This window comes from Nothoprocta perdicaria, unplaced genomic scaffold, assembly GCF_003342845.1.
Source record: "Nothoprocta perdicaria isolate Ctin4 unplaced genomic scaffold, notPer1 scaffold_180, whole genome shotgun sequence".
In the NCBI taxonomy this organism is placed as follows: Eukaryota; Metazoa; Chordata; class Aves; order Tinamiformes; family Tinamidae; genus Nothoprocta; species Nothoprocta perdicaria.
Genome location: NW_020454983.1, coordinates 1,554,900 through 1,579,293, shown reverse-complemented (window position 1 = coordinate 1,579,293; position 24,394 = coordinate 1,554,900). Strand labels below are relative to the sequence as shown.

The window sequence follows — 24,394 nt, the reverse complement described above, 5'->3', positions numbered from 1 at the left end:
GGCTTTCAGCAGATTCATAAGAACTGTTTCCATGACAAGAACTCATTAGTGGTAACAGTCTTTTGCAGTTCCGTGTAAGCTTTATTTTTATGTTAAAAAAAAAAAAAAAAAAACACCAGTAACTGGTGCTCTTCAAAAAGATAAAGAATTTAATATAGGTTTTATTCTAGCCTCTGAAAATGAAAAGTCCATCATTCTAAAACATACCCACCAATTCATACTGCAATATACCAAATATACCACTAGTATCATCTTAACTTTCAGTAACTGACCCATAGAAGCATTCATTTTTCTGTATATTTGCAGATCATGATAAAATTAATCAAGCCTTTGTAATATGTCAGTTTTTTTTTTTTTTACTCTCAGATTACTTTGATTTTTCTGCAAAAGTCCCTCCAAAATACACAGACTAAAAAAGAAAAAAGAAAANAAAAAAAAAAAAAAAAAGAAACGTGTAGTATATACTAGGGAAATAAGCAGTAGATCTGATCTTCCAGCAATCTGTGGTACATTTTTTAACTTGCAGCAAGAGAGTGAGAATGAAGCATGCATAAAATGCCAACAAATGAGAATAATCCCATTTTAGTAAAGATGCATGTTATTAAAAAAATGGTTATCCCCACATTTATTTGTATAACTAATCTACTCATTATTTACAGGAGCAGAATCTAAACATGAAGACCCATTTTCATACTATAAATCTATTTCATATACTTGTTTTGACAGTTCTCACAGTGTATATTAGCCTTTCTCACAGTGTATATTAGCCTCTACATTCCAGCTGGAAATTTTGTATCAGCTATAATCTAACTATGAACTAAAATGTATTATATATCAGATATTTTACTTGAGATTTTCATTATATGTACAGGGCAGTGAAGTTTTCATAAAAAGATACAGGGAATTAATTTCACTAATCACATGTTTAGAGACCATAAATAGGACTGACATTTCATCACATTTTTTTCTGCATTGCTATATTGGATATCAGGTYAGCTGCTAATACTAGATAAAGCAAAATTATTTTGTATTTTAAATCTTTTGCTAAAAAAGTGTCTATAGAAAGAAAGGTAGAGGGAGTGAGAATGAAAAAAACAGAGAATGTATGTGGTCATATATTGACCTGAGGTTGCTGAATGTAAACTGCCRTAGAGGATTAAATGTTGGCTGAAAACCCATTAAAACCTACAAATAAAATGCTTTATAAGCATTAAATGAGCTGCAAATAGGTACGAGTAGTACACAGATTAGGTGGCCCACCAAATGTTTACGCATCCTACAGAAAGCTGCTCCCACCCCCAAAACACTCTCAGTTTTGCTGTACTTAAGGAAAACAAAGTATTCMAGAGTGCAGTGCCTGAAAACCATTAAAGGCTAAATGAGCTTCACTGCAGAAAATTCCCCCACAAAAAGATACATGGGATTTCAGTGGTCTGAGACTGAAACAGATTTCACTTCAGTTGACTSCTTTGACTTGGACATGTTGGGCATGGACTAGTGTCGTCATCATGCTTTTAAAGTTTTCATACAGATCTTCAGAAAAGCACCACCTTATATGCTTCAATAGCGACATATTAAATAAAAATCAGCTAAAGTGAACGTGAACAACTCTCCATACAATGCTAAGCAGCAGCAGGTCTTGGGGGAAGATTTGTCCTCCCGTCAAGGGTGACTCAAGGTAGAACATGAGTTTTTTCCAGCACTAAATACCTCTCCTCAAAGAAAACCTCCACTTCAAGTCACGTTACACTCAAGACACCTCAACGACAAAAGCAGCATGGCTTCAAATTCACACAGGACAGAGCTCACATCCATGTTTTCAGGAACCATTTTGCTGGTCCACCTGCCTGGACATCAATATCTATGGATATCACAAGTGAAATGACACAACCACTGCTGTTCCAGACGGCTACGCTAGCTTGGAAGAAGCAGCCCCAACGTCCTATTGACTGTTGCAATAAAGAAAAAAAAATACATTTCTCAGATTCTTATAGACTAACCTTCATTTGGGAGTAATCTATCAAACCCAGGAGCTGGAAATTTGAGTCAGTATGCTAGATATAATACATATATTGTCTGCTTGGTGTAGCATGGCTTTCTGGTTCATTTTCAGAGGTGTTCCAAGACAGAATTATTTCTTTTGCAAACTGCATTTTTTGCCAAATATCCTTCCCCTGAATTTCTTATTCTAGTCTTAAATCTACTTATGCATACTGAACTAAAAAACAAACAAACAAAAAGTATTTTGCAACCATCTGCAGAAGTCCTGTTTTTCTCTCTCTACTTCTGCAGATCCATGACTTGAGTTCAGTCTAGTTTACACGAGGTTTTTCCCCCCACCCAAATTACTTTGAAAGACTATACAATAATATGAAGTTCTTCATACTCAGGCAATGAGGATAAAGCACTGAGTTGAAGTAGATGAATGGAGCAATTTAAAGGTTTATAATTGCTATAGGAAAGGAGAGAAAGGAAAGAAGTATTAGAATACTCACTTTGACGAATCTATGAAGTATATTACAAGAGCACCAATACTAAGAGCGAAGACTAATACAACCTACAAAAGAAAAGAAAAAAGTAATTATTTAACAGTGTTAGAATGAAACATTTATGCTTTCACTCCCAAAAAAAAAAAAANAAAAAAAAAAAAAAAAAAAAAGACAGGTAAAAAATCATCAAATAAAATTTCAGTTGTCATTTTCTTCAAAAAACTAATCCTGCTTGCACTTCAAACACTATATATCATAACAGGATGCTTTCCTATACTCAAGAACAGCCACAAGAAAGACGCTGAATCCTGGCTCAGGAAAATACGGTCCACATATAAGCTCTGGATCCTAAGCGCTACTAAACTATAGATACAGTTAAATTCCAAATGACAAGCAACCCCATCACATGGCACTTCAGTCACGGTGTAACTTTATCATTGTTATTCTTCAAGACTACAGAAAGAAGTGTTGGTTCATTCTGCTTACAGAATGATTGATGGTGACAGGTTAGACTGAATTTCCATTTAAATACACAACATACCTGGCCATGAAACCCACATGATTAATGTTTGGTTGCATAAATTTTCTACTTGCCTTGCCCTGTGCACTAAGGTTATTTTCAACTTTCAAGCARATTAAAATAATAGTTTGAGACATCTTGGCCTAAGATACAGAACATCTAAACGAGGCACTCCACAGTTCCAGCTTCTTCCACCTAATTAAACCAGTTGATTTTGTCAGGTACGGCATCCAGTCCTTATTACCAAAGCAGAACTAACTTTTGTCATTAGTACATTAGAAGCTGGATTAATCATGGCTCCATCTGTGTGTAACCTCTCTCTCCCCCAAATATAAAGCCATTAATATTGTCCATTGTACTGACCTTAAAAGATTCAACAGTACTGTGAAAATATTTATATTCTGGAAATGATGGCTTATCCTTTCCAGAACAGGCCATAGCTACACTAGACTGAAGCATAACTGAAATCTCTGCACACAAATTTCAGCCTAAAGAACTGAGAGGTATACAATAGTTTGTCCCCGCACTGTTACTAAGACTGCTGATGCCCTTGCTCTAGATTTTGGTTTCTTTAACAATACCATTCACTGGATAATTTCAAGCTTGAAAACATGAGTCCATTAAATTATTGCTTGAAACCTAGAAGGGGATTCCTCTGAAAGAAAACAAGAAAGATTCCTACCCGCTGCACTGAGGATAGCAAGCAGATGGGAAATTGCGTCTCCTGCAATGTCTATCTGACCTGCTGGGCTGCAGCTTCAAAACTGCATCTTTCAGTCATCTGGCAGGAGCTGCTTGAATAGCTGCCTACAAATAACATCCCTTCCAAAACCCAGAGAAGGGATTGCTTAGGACCAGACAGACCAGGGGCTCCACCAGGGACATGTAGCTTCTCATTTCCAGTTAAAATATGAACTTAGGTCACAAACAGATTAAACTTAACACATCATCCACCCTATCGCATACGTGAAACACGCTAGTGGTGTCACGTCTGTTCGAGTGCATGGACTTAGGCACTTGTATGACTACTGCCACCAGCACAGCTCTTTTGTTGACAGTTTCAACTGTTCAAGTACAAGACAGACATAGAAACAAGAATTTGTTCATTCGCTACTGAATTGAGGCCTAGAAGCTTGCATTGAAAATTATCAGATGTCATTTGACTAATAAGAAATTCGTTCTCAAAACTGCATTAGTAGTCTTGAATCATCCACGATTCAACAGCTCTTCTTTTATAAATATTAGAAAGAATTTGTATTGAAATTCCTTCATCTACAGTTCTCTTAGCCTATACTTCCTAGAATAGCTTCAAAATTTCTGTTCTCAAGAGTTTTCTCAGCTTGCTTTTTTTTGTCTGCTTTTTGTGTAGAGCATTCTTATTAACCTATTAAAAGAAAAACAACATTCTGTAAGATTTGGAAATTATTCTTCACCTGGATTCCATGGAAAAGCATTCTATTTTATTTTTCTGAATTTAAAGAAATTAAATATATTTTTAAAAGAGCTGGATACTTACTATCAACATCGACATTAAAAAGAAAAAATCTTAATAATTATTATAACTTAAAATATCTCTTTCTGAAGTAATTATATTAGGATGGAGCCCAACAGTCACACTGCAGGCAATGCAAGGGCATRTGCAATGTGCCAGTTCTAAGCAGACATAATGAAACAAGAAGGTGGAAGCTTCTCTACTCTCAGGGCTTCTACTGAATGATGTAATGGCAGGAGTGGAAGCAAGGTACCATTGTAATTATATATCATACATAATTATGTATCTTCGCAGAGTCAAAATCATCAAACATGCACATATTTTCCAACAACAGAGAAAAAGTCATCCAATATCTTAATACTACATCATAGCTATATTTTCGTAAAAAAAATGGGTTGCTTTTGATTAAGTTTTCACCCCTTCTAGAGCTTGTTCAGTATAGACTTTTGCTTTGTGAATGTCGGAGAAAGAATGATTTGCTTAAGTAAATACAATTACCTATTGTCTTATCTGATTCCCCTTCATCCATAAGTGTGGTAAGTGTGATAATAGTGAGACATCCCTAACCACACACCTGGCATTATAATGTATATCGTCCCCAAATCACATCAGAAAGGGCATCAGCATAGAGTGGGATCCTAAATACTGCAAACTGCTGCAGAGCAACATTTTTTTCCATTATTAAGTGGCAGTGGTATCCAATCAAGCTTTTCATATCAAATGTGTGGAGAAAGCAGAGCTGGGAGAAAAAAAAAAAAAAAGAAGAAGAAAAAAGAAAAAGCTCAAAGTTACTGAGTTTAGGTCTCCTTTCAGATTTGAGTCCTTGCAAGATTTGTGGGCACCAGCATCTATGCTTGGAAACTTTTGCTAGCTTGGAAATGTGATAGAAAGCTAAACAGACTGATATCCCAAACTCCCAGCAACTAGAACCTAATGGAAAGAGGCATATACATAAGTGAATTATTGCCTTGTTTATTAACTAGGCCATGGGGAGAAAAAGCCTGCTTGCTCTGTTTATTATTGCAATGCATTTGGCACAACTTTGTTAGTGTTACACATCCATTATAGCTTCCCTCTTCCCCTCTGTGGAAGGAATGAATCTTTTAATTTATCATAACTTGCTGTTTGTTTAAGATGGAGAAACGTGAAGTCATATGCTAGCAGCTACAGTGACTAAGCACTTAGTATTGAGTTAAAAATAAACATCAATCTGATTAAAGGAAAAAGGAAGAAAGAGGCATGGAATAATTGCTGCATATCCTCAAGTCTTTCAAAAACAAAAAAAATTCAACCACAGAATTCAACAAAAGTGTACAGTATCTTTTTGAGGCATAAGTTAGCAAAACAACAGAAAAAAATTTGAAGAATTAAAAAAAAAATGCCCTCCCATAAAAGCAAGCAGCTTCAGTAGAACTTTGACTACTCTGGTGAGATCCATGCGCACAATAACATCCACCACAAGAAAGTAAATAAAATAAAATATCCCTGGATAGTTTATGTGGTGGAAACATTACAAAACTGCAGGGACCATACATATAAGCATTGAGAAAATACTGTTAGAATGAAGAACAACTCCAGAGGGATCAGCACACTTCCCAGAGCCACAGCTACGGAACAAAAAGCTTAATATTGATAACCTGACGGGTGGCGCACTTTCCCTCATGTCTTAATGAATTARTGTCCTAGCTTTATTGCAGAAACATGGCAAAACGGGAAGGCTATTGACACGAGGGAGGACAGATATAATTAATGCACACAAGCAATGAGCAGGGTAAAGGATTGTCAGCATGAACTTTGATTCAGCCTCCCACTGTGCCAAAATATTTGAACCTTCTGTAAATGATATATAGAACAGCACAGGCCTCGAGAGCTTGAGCAGAGGGAATGGATATCTGCTACTACACTCCTCTCCACATTATGTATGAAAATAAGCAGTAGGCAGCAAAAAAAAAATGTATTTCAGGAGTCCTGTAATGTGAAACACCTGAGCACACAGCCTTTAACTAGTGGATTTTTAAAGGAAAAGTCCCTATGAGTCCATTTTTCCATGCCAGCCTTTTAATGAATGTGTCAGAAATATACCAAAAATTTGGACTATTTATGTACTTTTACATAGCCATCTGTTTCTCTAAATCACTAACAACGTGTTGGCACCACAGGTATTTGCCCTGCATTAAATTTTGATATGTATATCCACGAACAGCACTCCAGCCCATGACAAATCCCACAGAAGCTGCAAATCCATCCTGAACGAAGTACATATATACAGGGGAGTTTTATTTTTCATTTCAGATGAAAACATAAGTCAGGAATAAAAACAGTTTCCAAGATAGTAGTTATGTTAGCTAAATTCCACTCTAATCACCTACAGTCTGGCTGCATTTATTTCCCTCAGTTTGGATAAAGAATCATGAAAATTGTTCAAATGGTAATTTCCAAAATTYGCCCTTTTCTTCCCTCTCCTTACTATATATAGTATGTATACACATACCTCTAACGTGTACAGGGGGGATGCATATACATACATATATATTTATATACACACACACACATACACCTCTATACTGACATATTTGCAGAAGAACCATCCATGAAGATAMATCAGAGACAGATCAATCAGTAATGCTTAAAGACTTGTACAAAGTAAATGCAAATAGAAGGCAAATTTTAATATACTTATCTCCTCCTCTTTTCCCCTTCCCAAGGACATTTCCAAACTGTGAATCTCGAAAGACATCACTTAAGGAAATTCATATAAATGTTACACATATCAGCAGAGAAGTCTCCTTCAAAAATATGTTGAACTTGGTAGTAACCTAACACTTTTTGTGCTTCTACTCCTGCTTCTATTCCAACACAGTGCTGTTGTGCCTGCAAGACAGGATGAGAGAGGGTAATGCCATATGTGCCATAGATAGGCAAGGCATCCCACCATCCCCTCTCAGCAGAGGTCACTTGACCATTGGTTTGAGATACACTCAGGGYGAGGATGCCCATGTTCTCAGTAAAGGAGTCCTATGATACTTCTTTATGACCCTTTTTTCTTTCCTATGCATGGTAAAAAGACTTGTATCCTAAATGAGATAGCTGGCTCTCCATTGTGTTTTGCTTCCAAATAGTTTATTCCTTTCTGAGATTATTGCATTGGATTTCTATTGGAGCCAGTGAGTGAAAATATGTTATGTGACATCCACTAGCTTAATCATTTTATTCAATAAGACTAGGTTTTTAAAGGCACTGGAGAGTAACTGGTTCTTATTAAGCTTAGAAAAAGGGGGAGAGGAAATCCAAATAAATAAATAAATAAAACATTTTATGGAAGCAAAAAGGCTGGAAAAGTCCCCCTGAGAGTCCTTATCTCTATATGATGGCAATCTATTTTGGCATATTGTTCTTCTAAATTCTATTTGAAATTCTGATTATGGTAAGGTTACAATAAGAGCTTATATTTTTCAACACGAAAGCCAGAAGTCCCTACTGCACTGCTTCAAATATATTAAACTGTTAATAATATTTTTAGACCTTCACTTAATTTTTTCACATGCATACAGTTATTCCTGTTAATGAACTGCTGAGATTTTTTTTGTATAAATGCTTTAAAATAAAGCATCTTCATGTTGAATTTCTTAATAAGAAAACAAATTATTTCTTACACAATAAAGATACATCCTGATTTAGAGATCAGAGATTTCAGAACCATATTTGATAGACAAATTGAATTTACTTGTCTGGATTTGTTAGAAAGAGAAACCTGCATTTTTTAATGACAGGCCAGGTATAAGTTGCCTTTCAGAAGGTAGGAAAAGCGATGCTTCCTTGGCAATCCCAACATTAATTTTGAGAGTCTAAAATATGCACCAGTGTCACTACAGCTACTAGTGTAAAGGCTGTAATCCTTGAGTAAGTGTGGACCCCACAGTGGTCAAAATGGCTTATCCCTTAATTGAAGATTACCTGATACCCCATTTGCAAGGAAAATTCCGAAAGCATTCCATGTAAGCAAAGCCCTGAGTTGTTAGAAACTACCTATTACAGCTGATATAAATAGCTGAGCAATTAATACCTCCTTAGTTACTATGAATACAGATAAAGGAAGAGTTATTTRCTATAATGCAGTATAAGGTTAAAGCTCTTGCTCTAAAAATCAGTGTTCTCCRCTCATTTTCGGTAGCACTTGCTTCATTAAGTGCTTGTCTTTATYATTCCTTTTGAACATTCGACACTGAGTTAAAGCAGCTGCATCGTGTTAAATCATGCAATTCCTATTGATTCATCCAACAAGATAGGCTTCTGAGCTACGTGGTTTCAACACAAATACAATGTAATATATTTTTCTAGCAAGCAATAGAGAGTTTCATTTCAGATGCTTCTTCTTTTATTATTAGAACCTACTTCCAAGGAGTAGAGTCAGGATATCCAAGTCTTATCTGCAGGACCTACTACTATGCTCCAAGTGGAGCTGTCTCCTGATTTTTCTCTAGACTAAAACACTTCTTGTCTTCTCTACAGGCTTTTTGGTCCCCCTTCTTTACCTGGTCCCTCCCAAGACATACTCAAGTCACTGAAGTGATGAAGATACAAAATTTTAGCAGTAATATTTTCCTTACTGTACTTTAAGAAGTCTCAACTCCTGGGGGCTCCCAGGAGATCTCTCTATTTCATATACGTTTTCAAAGATCATATTTCATGTTGATGAAAAGCTTTCTTAATACCTTCCAGAATAATTGCTTGCAATGCCACCTTCTCTTTAAGGAAAACTGTTTAATTGCACATCTGCTGTTGTGGGCCACCTTACAATAGCAAACAAGGAGAAGCAAGTAAGTGAGGGATAGAGTGGGTTACTGAGAGAAGAAAGCTAAAGTAATAAAATAATAAAAAGATAAAATAAGGTTCCATTTCCTGCCTCTGAGCAATAAACAATGGACACAACAAATGGCAAACAAGGATTCTAAGAAACTAGGAACTCTGTCATTTATCTTCTATCAACAAAATATGGGATAAAGACGTTGCAGCTAACTCGTTCCCTATAAAAGACCTATATGTGCTGGAATATATTCATGCAACAAATACACAGTGATGTAGGCATCAGTCCAACTGAAAGCAAAGAGCAAATTCTACAGTCAGCTCCTGCTGCTGTCTGCAGCAAATACCCTATCCACAATGAATCTTAAAGGATACACCTGAGGTATAGTGTGTGAGCTAGTAAATCTGTCTTGGTAACTCATTGATTCTGCCCTTTAAAATGCAGGAGAGGGAAGTGGTGGAGGAAGAGAGACATGTCTACAGTTTCGTACATGTTTTGAATGCCAGATAGAACTTAGAAGCCAGTTCCAGAAGAAAGGAAACACCTCCATGCAAGACACTGAGCAATTTAACCTTTCAGCAAAGAGAGAAAAGATTCAAGAGCACTCAACTCTGAAAAGTCAGATCCTACCAATTCTTAGTTTTGAAAATAAATTGAATAAATTATAGTATTAAATCCAAATTTTGCAGCCTTGAGGGTCCAAATTATAACCTTCTCAGGTACCCAAAGTCTTGAAAATGTTTGCATGAAAATTATTAACTTTCAAACATATCATTGACTTTTTGATCTTGGGTAATCTACGGTATAACAAAGAGTTAACTCAAAGTTAATTAGCTATTAAAACATACACTAAATAAATTAGTCACCAACCAGCAGTAAAAAAGAGAAACAAATACTTAGGCAGCTTTACAAGATTTCTTGCAATAAAAATTTTGGCTTGCTTGGGCAAAGCCCAAATAACCATTTACAGAGAAAAGTCAAGGTCTATAAAACCAACAGGCAGTAAGGTCTCAGTCAGTTTCTCCAGGAAAATTCACAGCAAGGATTTCCTTTTAAAAATAACACAGGCAGCAGTAAAGTAGGTCAGCAGGAGCTCTGGATCATGATGAGCAATCCAAAGACTTGGTTATTTTCCCTAGTTCTGCCACTCATGTGGTATATTACCTAAAGCATGTCACTTCACCTCAGCAGGCTCCCAATTTGCCCTCTTCCTTCTGATTGGCAAGGATACTGCATATCAACTCATTAGGGCAACAGCTGTCTTCCATTACAGGTGTTTGCAATGGATCTAGCACAGCTGAGACCACTATTGCTGCTATAACAATGGTTTAAAAAAGCAAGTAGGACAATATGCACCATCTATGAAAGCAAATGGGACTTATATTAAAGCTCTTCTATTCAAATAAAACCCTTGAATAAATTATCTCTCTGCATTTACTTCTCATTTCTCTTCTACTATTACAATTTTGGCTCCATGAAGCCACCTATGTATGCTGACAAGCAGTGTAGTAGAGTTTTAATTGATAACACTAAAATCATATATTTAGGATTAACACCTCTTCAAAATATAATTCATAATTATCTATATCTGTTTTTACAAACCTGTGTAACAATTACAATAAATAAGTGTAGAAACAAAATTCCTGAGGAGAGGAAGTAAACACAGCAAACACGGACAAGTTGCACAGAAAAAGAGAACTAGCTTGAGCCTGCTGGGCCACATTTTCAGTTCCCAGGTACAGCCCTTACACATCACAGCAGTAATCTGAGCATTATCTGAAAGGTACAAGGGAGATGCATGGCAAAGTCCTAAATCACTGTGAGCTTGCTGAACTATTCATGTAGTCGAGGTACTAAGTAATTAAGATAACCGCAGTAAAGTAATTAAGATAACTGATCACTGGGAGTAGGATATGTGACATCTCTGAACACAACCACACACAAGAAAAGCAGCAAGTTCAGTTGGTGTCTGCCATCGATTGAATTTTGTTCTCTTTCTAGGAAAGGATCCAACCCTTTTTGTAGGATCACAAATATACTTAAGCAGGGAACCTTCTCTTTGAGAGGAGTGTTTGATATCAGGAAGAGCCTTTCCTATTGAAGGGATGCTGTGTGATCAGAATTCAGGAATCATTACAGTTGACATCAGACAAGAGAATATGAAAAAAACAAAGCAAGGAATCAAACACAGAAAGGGAGTATATCTTAACATGCTTTCCCACCAATCCATCCAATCTCATTTTAGGAAGAGTGTTTTTTAAAGAAATATCTTTGCCACATCCTATTCCATACATCATTCTTATATGTATTCATATTTGGACTCTTTTTCTTTTTTTAAGGAGTGATCTTTTCCTCATTTTGTTCACTGACATATTGACAACAAAACAAAATCTTCTGTTCAGTCCATAAATTTGAAAAAACTGAGATTTTCTAATTAGTGAAAAAATACAAGACAAAAAGTCCCATCTGTTAATGGTGCTCTGTAGCTTGAAGTTAATTAGGTTTGCTGGGAGAGCGCCTGGCAATGTGACGAATTAAAGTGCATGCAACTTTGCCAATCCAGTATTTAATTTAATTAGTCAAAAAGAAAAGCAATACTTTCTATCACAATGTGTCATTTTCTAGTGCTAAATCCTGAACTGATAATATCTATGTATGTGTGCGTGTATATATATATATATATCTGTGTGTGTATACATATATATATATATATATGTTGCCTCTATCTCCTCCCACACATGCTCACATATACAAAGTCCTTCTCTCTGTTTACCTAGAAGTCAAACCAACCACCTCCCATTAAGGTCAACAACAAAAACACAATCCACTCTGCTTATAATAGYACGAGCATAACCCACTTTGATTTCCTCTGATGCATGACTGCATCTACAGTCACAGTGAGCAAACGAGAAATGCCAATAACAGCTACCTATAAAACTGTTCTTTGAGTTGTCATTGCTCTCATTTCCCTTTTTAAGTTCTTCATAGTGTGATGGGAGCTAAGGGACATCATTGAGGCTACCTGTGGGTCACTTTGGAGAAAGGACCGGCTTGCCTGTCAAACAACCGAATGCTGTTGAAAAGCAAACAAGCTCCACTGTGCATTACTGCTTAAAGGCAAAACAAAAACAGCTCCAGAGAGTGGTGCACACAATGCAGCAAGCACCGTTTGCACTCCTAATCACGGATGATTAATCCCATCCTCAGTGCTCCACTTAAAGGCCCTCAAATGCACCTAATGAAATTTGCGGTTGAATTTACGTGTTCCAGTTGTGACAGAAGGCTTTTTACCTCCTGATGAAGTCTTGAGACTTCTGGTACAGTAGCTGCACAAGACGACTCCAAAGATGCATAGCACATCTTGAAAGGTAAAAAAGTGTAGTAACTTATGGAAAGAATATGAGAGACAAGCTCTCACCCAAAAATCATAATCAGATTCTATATAATTAATTAAGTTTGAAAATAGCCTATAGGGTTCAAGATACACAGGAGAAATAATGCCTACAGCAGTAAAAAGTCATCACTTGTCAGCAGTTAATAGAGACCTAGAACAACACAATCATTAGCTGTTTCACAGACTTCTAAAGACAGGTAGTCATCAACAACATGACTTGTTAATGGGGACAAGTATGCCTTTAGAGATCTGCAGGAGCAGGAGCTCACCACATCTGTATTCACATGCTCTGCTCAGTGACTAAGCACAACTTGTCAGTGTCATCACTAGATTTCTTTCAGCAATTAAATGAAGCATCAAACACTGGACATCAATGAATAAAATCAATGTGAGGATATCAGGCTAATAAAACAGAGAAAAAGCTGCTGTTGATGCAGTTGAACAACACTAGTTTTGAAGGTCACCTTTGTAAGTTTTTTTTTTTTTTTTTTTTTTTTTTAATACTGTTTTTATTCCTTTCTCTGGCATTGGTTGTCCTTCAGTCATTTTGCTAAAATTGATAGTTTTGTCTGATGCCCACAGGAAAACCTGTCTCATACTGATCCCTCTGAAGACTGAAAAATTGGCAGTTTTCATCATTAGAAACAAATCTAAACCTATTTAATCACCCAGGCTTATATAAGCATCTGATAATACAGAAAGCTGCAAATAATTAATATACAAAGGAAATATGAAGAGCAATACTAATCAAATTTCAGCCATTGTACAAGCTTAAGATGTACATTATACCTCAACTTATATGAAAATAGAAAAATAAAAGGCATAATAATTTTCTAGTGGATATTTATGAATAACTTTAATAATAACTCCCAATTTCCTATGGCAACATAAATATAGAAAATAGTGTTGGACAAATTTGAAATGATAAAACTGACAATTGATTCTTTTACATTAATGATTATTAATCATGAGATCTGAGATTTCTACATAATGATATAATTAAAATATATATATTATATATATAATTATATAAGAAGATTAAAAGAATTCAGGAGAACAATTAGACCTAGCAACAAAGCAAACAAATATTCATGGATGTGGTGATCCTGGTTCAGAGACAAGCACTCACTTGCAATCAGAAAGACAGTTCCAATGGGCTTTGGAAGTAAACTCAACAAATTCTTGCAACAACTGCTGCATCTTTAAAATGCTATCTGAGCATAAATTTGCAGTTTATCTTATATATCAATTGCACAATTAGAATTCTATGCTACTACAGATTTAATCTTAGTTCACAGATTGATGCATGGTGACAACACTACATTCAGATTTCTTCAAATTTTGCTATGGTATTTCTGAAAAAGACATGGAAGCCTTTGCTTGGTATCACCTACTGCATGTCTTAATCATTTTCATATTGTAATCATCAGGGAAATGCAGATGGCACATTGTGGATATTGCTAATTTTGAATTAAGTTTCAACTTCATATGCCTAATGCTGAGAAATATACACAAGAAACAGAATCAATAATTTGCAACAATCATCAACGACCATGTGCAGGAAATAAATATTTGCAATGATGAGACAAAGGTAAAATATTATTCTTAAACAATGGACCCTTATTTGCACTAAATAATTTATTTTTGTGGGATAGGAAGGAAAAGAGCATCTTGCATCTCTGTACAGATGCAAAGGCTGATTTACTCTGTAAACGAGCTCTCCTATGTTTGTGTGCAGCTATAATTCTAAGACTGAGAGCTTTTTTATGAGCATTTCTAGTATGGTTTAAAGATAAAATCATATAATGATATGATTAAAGGCTTGCAGGCCTCTCTTTCCTGCGAATGCTCACTTTAAAAGTCTCATCTAGTATTCTTGCCTTTAAAAAACAATGCAGCAGTGGCCACTTACTTAATCTGGCTTTGAGACCCAGCCATTACCCCAGCTGACCTTTTCTCCTGCTAATAACAACACTCTGCCAGGTCTTTTAACTTTTTGCTTCTCCAGACTTGCCTTTTGTCTATGTGTGTATATATATCTATGTGTGTATATATATCTACATAGATAAAACATGAAGAATTTAATTCAAAGACACCTCTTTGAAATCACCTCTTTTTCAGTATCTCTGAGATTTTAATCTTTAACAGACTTTACTAAGTTGGTGTCTCCCCTTGAGGGGTTTTGCACACTCTATAGCCACCTTACTGATGCTGGAAAGGTAGAGAAGGTCCTGCCTGCTTTATGTGCTTCCTCACAGAAGTCTGAGACCATAAGACTTTCATTCTGCAGCCATTTTATACACAGAGACTACATATATACATATATGTATATATAKAGAGAGACAGTGAGAATAGGGATAGTGATAATGAGAAACACACTACTTCATCTCATATTCTGCCTCATAGCTCTCCGGTACATCATTTTTGCCCTTTTCTGTATGCTTGCTTCAGCCTGGCTGCAGTTTTTCTAGAGAATTACAAGACCAAGAGTGTTTATTTTGAAAAGAGCTAAAAACTGAAAGATGGATGAACCACTAGGTAAACAACTCTCCACATAGACCAAAGAGATTTGCAAGATGTATTGCTGCAACTCCAATCCTTTTTATAAATATGTAGTTTCAGTTCATTTTAAAATATTATCCTAACAGACAGAAGTTGGAAGCACATATTAAGCTGCTTTTGAAAAAAAAAAAAGTTGCAAGTACTGAAAGAAAAAGTGTGTATCAGAAAGCACACAGGCTCTAAACAGCAAACTGAAAAAAACGGCTTTTATCTGAACAAGAACTGCTTTGGTTTTTCTTGTGCAGTGTCATCATCTGCTCTTGTTAGCTCTTTTCAAAAAATTTTGAATTTCTTTTCAGATTTTTCATCTGTAGAATTGGTATTAATACTTTTAAAGTGGTGCTGAACCGTTTCATTGGCTCATTCAAAAACCATTTCTTTTTTCTGTATTTTTTTTGGTCTTGGTGTGCGTGGTGTATAGTGAGGTGGTTCAGCGAATGAGATCATCACTGGCAGGCTATGAGTCCTGGGATGATACAAAACCATATAGACCATGTAGCTGCACTGGTGCTCATTCTCTTACACCTACCCTGTCTTCACTCCTTGCCTTTTAGCAAGGAGTGTCTTTAGCAAGGAATGTCTTCAGCAGTGCTGTCAGGGGAGGCTGAACATTGGTGTGGAGACTCCAGTGATTCAACTGCATGGGGGGAAGGAGCAGGGCCAGAGCTGGGAGGGAYGTCTCTGGTGCTGGATGCAGCCTTGTAGTCCTGTCACCTCTAAAAAGCATATGGTAAAAATGTAGTTTCCCTACATTGCTCTTTAAACACATCTCAATAGTTTCTAGAATGCTGACTGACTTTTATTATAAAGCATTATTAAAAATAAAACAAGATGCAAAGGGGTGAATGTAGGAGTTGAGGGAAGGGAAGCGTGTAATACAAAAGAGAAAAGGAAGAGGATTTAAGCTTGAATGGCATAATTTTGTTGKTTTTTTTATTGTTTCCTCAGACAGATTTTGTATTCATGGTGAGGTTGATGCAATAATTTTAAAACAGGGAGTTTTAAAAGTATTAAAACCTCCAGAAAAGTTATCCTGTTCAAAATTTATTACTAAAAGTACAACGCACTAAATTTATAGTGACAATTGTCCTAGTAAATCTATTTCCAGTCAACTGAAGTCCTATCATCAAAGGAGCTTATTGAAAGGTAGCTATAGTTTTTCAAACTCTTGATTCAAAAATAGCAATATATAATAGCAAGGGACAAAGAAATGTAGAATATCTGAAATCTAAAAATAATGTCAAACTCCTCATGAGAGAAATAGCTGCCAAAAAAGAACTGCTTCAAATGATCCATGTCTTTCTAAAGAGGTAGGTGACCCCAAGAATTGAGAATAAGTGTAAAGATATAGCAGGCTACAATAATAAAATTGTACTTTTCTTCACATGAATTGTGTCAAAAGAATGTTTTAATATATCTCATTGATACTGTAACAGAATCACCTTCTGCTTTACAAGGAAAAAAAAGCCAAAAAAAAATCCACAATATTTGAGTGGAAGCATGCAWGCAAGGATAAGCATTTCAGAGACAGAAAAAAAATATTGCAGAAACCAGTGAAAAAGATATTTACTTAAAATATGAAATAAACACTTCAGATTAGGGGGTTAAATCTCAGTCTCTGCACATGAGAACCTGTGTTGTGTCTCTCTCAATTTCTCTCATCTTCCATTTTGTGTAAATAATTAAATATCCTTTGAAAGAAGAACATCCCACATGTCCCACAACCTAGTTAAGTGCTATAATTACTCTGCTCCTGGGAGTTCTTCTTACACTCTCCTTTCTTTTCTTCCTCTTCCCCATCTCTCTCTCTTAGCTTTGATTTTTTTTTTTTACAAGTTATATATATAATATATATAGTATATATTTTTTATCGCAAAGCAAGTGGAAATTTTTGGATAACAGGGCAGCTCCTTACTACTGACATTCTAATTCTTTACCCAGCCTGTCCACATAAATGAAAGCAAAGATTGTATTTCACTTCTCCAATAACTCTCTAAACTAACATTGCTAATATGGTAAACTCAACTCTGAAAATATGCCCCTAATGTCGTTGTGACCTATTTTGCTTTTTCATTAACTAAAACCTTTACTCAAATGTACTTGCTTTGATACAAAGTTAGATGATAACTAGAAAAGAGCAACTTTGGGCATTACATTAAAGATGATAGTAAGAAACTGTCATTTGCTTTCTGTAGTTGTCAGGTCTGTCTTTTTTCTCTTTTTGGCAGTGAATGATATTAATTTATTGCCAAAAAATATATAAGCACTGGCATTGTGCTGAGACTAGCAAACTAGGAGTCCATTTCATCAAAGCAAATGTTAACAGAGATGCCAAAAAAACAAAAGCAATGCATTACAAATCAGAAGACAGGCTGCTTAATCCCAACACCATTTACAAATTAAGCTAAAAAGTCTAATGGCTYTGGTACAAAGTCTTGATAAGTAGCTGTCAATTTTAATCAGAATGGTAAACACTGTATTATTTGATATATATCAATTAAGGGRGCGTGAATTTTTGAGCTTTACTATGTTAATGTTACCTTAAAATGAATGTTTTCTGTCTGCAAAGCACATTCAATGAACCTCTTGAAAAGTGAATAATTCCAGTGATCCAGTCACTGCAAACAAAATTCTGTGAGCTTGTCACTTTAAAAGTAATACTAAATGTTATAATTTGTAGAATGTTAACAGAATATTTCCTACACCATCAAATGCCCTCATTGATTAATTAACCTTCACAACCTTATCATTTTCCAGCAAATGATAAGAATTTCTAGCTAGGAAATTGAGGTAAACGGTAGCTATTTGCCATTTCACCTGGATAAACATGTTAGTTAGCCTTATCTCACAAGGCTAATATGTATTYGTAAATATCAGTGGCTAAATTTCAAGTGCACCAGGATCTTAGGTTACTGAGTGGGTATGTTCTTGATAATGATTATATTTCCAATATACTAAATGTGAACAAATATGACTCATGAGAAAGAAAAGCTACAGTAAATTCTAAAGTATCTATTTCGAATTTACTCAACTTAAATCTGCAAAACTTGATAAAAATTAACATAAAAAAGTGCAAGCAAGATCATAATCAGACACAATTCTGCCCAAGTATAATGAAATTTTTAAGTATTTATGAGTCACAATATACTAGCAGAAATGTGCATTACTTTCCATAGGTTATAAAGGCCTAGTAATAAAAAGGCTTTACCACTCCATTGCCATTAAATCTTTGCCAAGCAACAAGATAAAATCCTAAGCAACCGTAGCAGAAAAATYAGGATTTGAGCTAATGAGTTAATATCATAATAGCTTTAAATAGTTCTTATCTGGCCTCTTAATATTCCTATTTGGGAAAAGGGTGCTTTTTTATGGAGATGGACAACTGCACAGCAGCCTCCTCCTATTTTGTTTCTGCCACCGGCATTCAGCAAGCTGCCAGACACCCTACATTTGGATCGACGTCCGTGGATCCAGAGCCCTCTGTTTTTACAGCACTTCATTTTGGAGGGCAACGGGACTTTTGTAAAATGCAGTAAGTCACATTAGGACTTGTGGTGCTCAATAATTAAGACTTATAGATAAATAGAGTAAATAAAATGTGGAATAAGAATAAACACAGGAAAAAAAAAAGAGGCTGAATATCTTATAAACAACCTGCTCTACTGGACTGCACACAGACTGTGAAAGGAAGTGATGCAAACTCCATCATGAGTCACTTCAGAGTGGACCAAGCTAATTTTGGTGAATTTGATTCCATTGCTTGCAGTCTAAATAATTTAAGGGAGTTATATTAAAGAGTCATGAGGGAACAAGTGTAGGAGTGGCACCATGAATAGCAAAAGCATGACTGAAACCTGGCTGGCAAAAGTTTCTTCAATGACCGAACAAATTAAAGGTACACTGGAAAGCGTATTGCTCAATTCAGCTGTCATCCAGACATACAAAAATTTGCATATAACTCCTATTTTTTTTTTGAGTTTTGTGTTTTTCATTTAACTGTATTCTTCATAAAGTATAAACAACATTTTAAAATAAATATATTCAATTAAAATTAGCTTAATATCCTATGAAATAATGTTAGTCCACAGGAGGTGGAGGGGAGGAAAAAAAAAAAACAGAATAACCATACCACTCTCTAAGGCCATCAGGTCAGATTTTTAAGGCAGTTAACTAGAGTTAACTAATTCCAGTTATGCATTTTAAAGAAGTGGCCAGATTTTCACATAAATCATCTCCCAGTTCAATAATCTTCACACTAAAAAAACGCTTGGCAACCTGAAGCTCTGTTTCAATATTAACATCTAAGCAATTCTGGAAAACCAGTCCTCAATTGAAACGATTCACTTATAGGATTTTCTCTTTCTGWCCAGAAGATTTAAAGCCTGAGGCCAGATAAATATCCATGTATTTGATGATCATTCCCTTGTCAAACTAGAGAAGGAGAATGCACATGACACAAGCACCTTGTTATTCCTCGGTCACTGTAAAAAGAGGAATGYTTATTATTGTATAACAGCAAAGTAGGTACAGTGTTTTCAGGTTACGAACAGTATTTGTGCATGTTGACATACATTGAAAGCATGAGGATTTTAGAATCTTAGTTCTGTTTATTCTGTACTTGTTCACGTCCTCTAAACATTGCCTGTAGCACGCTGATGAAAAGCAGACTTTCATCTTTTTTACTCTGATAGGAAACATTTTCATGGACAGAAGCTCTTGCCTGCAACTAAAGCAACTGCAGCTGCTTGACGGTGACACTGAATTCACAGCAAGACCTGCAGTGTTACTTTGAAGAAGTCTCTGACACCACACAAGAAATCTGTGCATCTTGCAGGCTTCCAAGCCCTGACCACATGCACCAATGTATGACCTAGACTATACCAACACATATCTGGAACAACTCCACCCCTTTACATTTACCTCCATTTCAGTGAAATGATCATTTTCCACTTTCCAGATCTCTGAATACTCTAAGCTGCTTTCCTTTAATTCTTGGCCTCTTTCCCTAGCCCAAGGCAAAGAGTTTTCCTAACACCATAACTAAAACTCTCGCCTAAAAATCATAGGCCTCAAGCAATTCAAGAACACAAACAGCTCCCTGGCTTACAGGCTAGCTTATAACCAGATATTTGGGTGCCTTACTGGTAAGAGATAGATTTCCGTATACTTTATATCTCTTGCATTTGCAGGACAGGAGGATGAGGAAGAGGATGGGTCTAGGGAATGAGCAGATGCAGGGGAAAGGCTGAAGCTAAAGAAAAACGGTGCAATTTGCCCAACATACACATTAACTCTATTTCACTCTAAAAGCCCACACTGAATTTTTTTTCTGTTTATAGAGCACCCATTTTCTTCACGCTATTCCTTTCACACCATGTGGGCTGATGCAGTTGAGAAGCAGGCCGTGCAAGTTTTGCTTGAACAGCSTTGTTAAAAACCTGCTCTGTCACTCTGTGGAAGAGCCACGTTGTCCTCTGCTGGGCTGCAAGCAGCAGGACCCGCTCGGGATCTCTGATTCAGAGATCTGCTGCAGCTCAACTTACCCCTGGACCATAACTATAAACCCTGACTGKGGAAAAAACAAACTCATTTGTAAAACATAGAAATATTTTCAAAAAATATTTTTTCATGCTTCTTTTGAAATCAGTCTGCCATGTTTTAACAAAATGAGTCTTTGAAAACCACTTAAAAATGAATTTGTGAGAAACTTTAATTATCTTTTTCTCTGTACCAAAAAGTAGCAACTTACAGTCATCTAGCTTTAATATCCTATTTTACAAATGATGTGACATCTGAAAACCCTTTAGTTGTAGTGATGAATAGTGTGGCAGCATACATTAGTCACCTTTTAATGTCATTGCAATAAAGATGCATTGCCATCTCCTTTAGTTTCAATTTTTTGGACTCTAATTGATTGTAGTACAAACCTGAATTTTKCTTACAACAAATAGAAATTTCCAACTCATTACCAATCAACTAATAGTGACTAATAGTCACTAATAGTGAATAGTAATCTTCCTGCTTTATTTTTTTGGTTAAGTAATGTCACATGCTTTCATTCATACCGTTGCGTCTGTATGATTACTTCGAGTTAGAAAATGGTGAGTCATATTAAGCTAAGGACAGTATATAACAGTATGAAATACAAAATGGATACAGCCCGAAAGTGTCAAGCTTGGAAGCTGAAAATGGTTAAAGTTGTGCACATTCAAAAATCCCAATATGGGGCACTTGTTCAGGCACCATAGCAGATATTAGGCTTCTAAACTTCAAAAAACTTCACACACAAAAATAGATAGACAGCAAGAAAGAAAGCATGAAATAAAGTTTTACATCAATTTGCTACCATTAAAGGTTCTTGTCACTCAAAAACATTAATAAAAACACTTGAAAAACATTTGAAAAATTGATCAAAATTTGCATAAAAAAATGTATGCTATTACATACATTTTCTCCCATTTAGACAGATAGACTTAATGTCATCATTCATTTCAGAAAGCTTGTTTAAAAGAAAGTTTAAATAAGSAGAAACTTAAAGCATAATGTCATGTTCTTTTATATTTAGCAACTGGATATCTGCTTTGTCCAATATTTTGTTTTTCAAAAGTACATATTTGGGGCAAACAAAACCATGAAGAATATGTGGATATTATTTTGTATTAATTAGAGTAAAAATAAAATCAAAGTATCATTTCAACCATTCATTTCAGAAATTATGTTCTGGCAGATGAATGTTAAGTCAACTTTTTTTTAATAATATTGTGCAAAATACAATCAAATAATATAAAATTCAACTTTAATTGCAAAACCTCCCGAGCTGTCCCCAAAATTATTTGACCCTTGATCTACCYCTATCATTCTGTAATTACTCTTTCACAGATTGTATTCTGTTTCAGAATTCAGCTGTTTACTACTGTTAAAAGAAGCTTTATCCATCAGCAAGCCCATCTTCCTCTCAAGAGCCTTGCTGATTTGGTAACTAAGAACAACTAACTCAGTGAGTTTCCAGTTTGCAAAGGCACTTATCAAAATGCACCTTTTTAAGGCTTTACTTCTCTGTTCTCAAAGCAAACAGTGGAAATTTCTGTTGGGGTAAGGGGAATAAAGAAACCTYCCAAAGAATCTTATTAATAAGTAACAAACCAGAAAGCACATTATCAGGTTTGGCTCATTGTCCTCAGCTCCAATATGGTGTCACAGCAAAACAAGACAATTAATGCATAATGCATCAGCAGCCAGGATGACTTTCCATATATGAATGGAACAACTACATTCTGCTTTGGAGAATGTTTTCCCTTTTTATCAATTCTGTGTACTTGGTGAGGTGGGCAAAAACAAACTTGTTTTGTTCATTTTTTGCTATGTTTGATTTGCTGACAATCTCTTCTCTAAGTTAAGTTCCCAATTTGAATTTAAACTGAATGACCAAAACCTGCATTTCTATTCTAACGTAACATGCCTGACAAGTAGTATCGAGTTTGCTAGATACAATAGCAAATATTTTCTAAACTTTTATCAAACTTAAAAAAGCAAAGATGCATAGAGACTTGTACTCCATACSAACATAATTCAGTAGCACCTCAAATTATATCCCAAGACCTAGAAAGAAGGGGCCATCCATTCTCCAGTGTCTCCTCCACTGACATGTCTCTAACAGACTCTTCTCTCTTTTCTGTTATCACCTCACACGTTCCACAGTTTTTACAGAGATCTTTGCTTCTTTGTGAAAGACATTAGGTTTTTATCATAGGCAGCACAATTAGAGTCTCACATACGCAAGTCATTCTGGAYGGGCACTTCTGGTCACATCTGGTTCTAGTTTAGAGAAATTAAATTATTGTGGTCTCGGATATTTCCAATTAGCCACCCGCGACACAACAGTGGTGCCTTGAAGCACTGAAACAGGAATACGCCTTCAAAGCACCAGTTCTAATCACACACTTGCCTCCAGCATTACCGTACTAGCGAGGGAAGGGATTTTTCAGCTTTCAGTGGAAAGATGGTTGCTAGGACATAAACAAGCTCAAATATATGTGCAGGGCTTACTTGACTGACATTAGTTTGCTTCCAATTAAATCTGTTGCGGTAATCCATTTTAGTGCTTTTAGGGCAGGCTGTGCAGATTCTGATTCAGCATRGTCTAATGGCTTGGGGAGCAAAGAGAGAGAGATTTAGATTCCAGATGCACATACAATGAATGACATACAGCTTTGAGTCACTCACTGATTCCTACACGTTCGCTCTCATTTTCAGTTTCATCCACGTAAAAAAAAAAATGTTGCTCTTTATTGAGCTGCTCTTCTCACTGGAATGCCATGAGGATTCATCGTATAACATTTGCATCAAGAATAAGACCTAAAAAGTTTTTTTTTTAAGTTATGGTACTATATAGCACAAAGAAGGACGTAATCAGAATAAGACCACATTGTTCTCAACAGCAAGATGAACTAGCTAATGGAATTAACAAAGATTTACAGCCTTTCACTTAAAATACAAAGCTAAATCAAGCTAAAGTTGACAACAAATGAAGTTGTCACATAGGTTTGTTTGGAAATGCAACTATAATGTATTTCTTAATGAATACACATTCCTCCTCTCATCCACTTTGTCCTTTTACTGAAATTTTTAAGTAGAGAAGATAAATATGAGCAGAGGGACTGGAGCAATGTTCCTCTTGAAAAGTGTTTCTCTCTGATATCCAGAGAAACTGACAACCAGGTCTCCTAAATTATCCGCTCAGTTTCTCATTCCTTTAAATCCATTTCTATTCATGAGCCTCTTAGAAAAATAAAACAGCAAAACTGAGGAATAAGTAAAAAAAAAAAAATGAACTTTGAATATACTTAAAAATATTATATTTCAAATATAATGTAAAAATGCAAACTATAAGTATTGAGAAAAATGTTCTCTCATGGACTGCTAAAGATTGACACAACTTGGATTTCTAAGACTTTGCTTCTTACCTTTTTTTTTGAGATGAATTTTTTTTTTAACAAAGTTGAAGCTTTTTTTTTTTTTTTTTTTTTTTTCTCTCCCTCTTTCTTGCCTCCTTTACTCTGACGGATAGAAGATTCCTTCCAGAAGCAGCGTAACAAGTAGTCCCTATGGGCAATACAATGTTTATTCTGTTTTC

General features: G+C 35.7%; 1 protein-coding gene across 2 annotated transcripts in view; it reads right to left on the bottom strand.

Annotated features, from left to right (window-relative positions):
- The window catches only part of LOC112945060 (calcium-activated potassium channel subunit alpha-1-like), a 208,254-nt gene that overhangs the window by 15,708 nt on the left and 168,152 nt on the right, over positions 1 to 24,394 (bottom strand). The window contains exons 3-4 of one of the 2 annotated variants that reach the window (XM_026036577.1): positions 2,496 to 2,557; positions 1,882 to 1,949 (exon numbers count right to left, since the gene is read on the bottom strand). In XM_026036577.1, the coding sequence (XP_025892362.1) occupies positions 1,943 to 1,949; positions 2,496 to 2,557 (69 nt within the window). In that variant the 3' untranslated portion in view covers positions 1,882 to 1,942. Of the gene's footprint in view, positions 1 to 1,881; positions 1,950 to 2,495; positions 2,558 to 24,394 lie in introns of those variants that run through there. The other variant, XM_026036576.1, reaches the window with a different exon arrangement.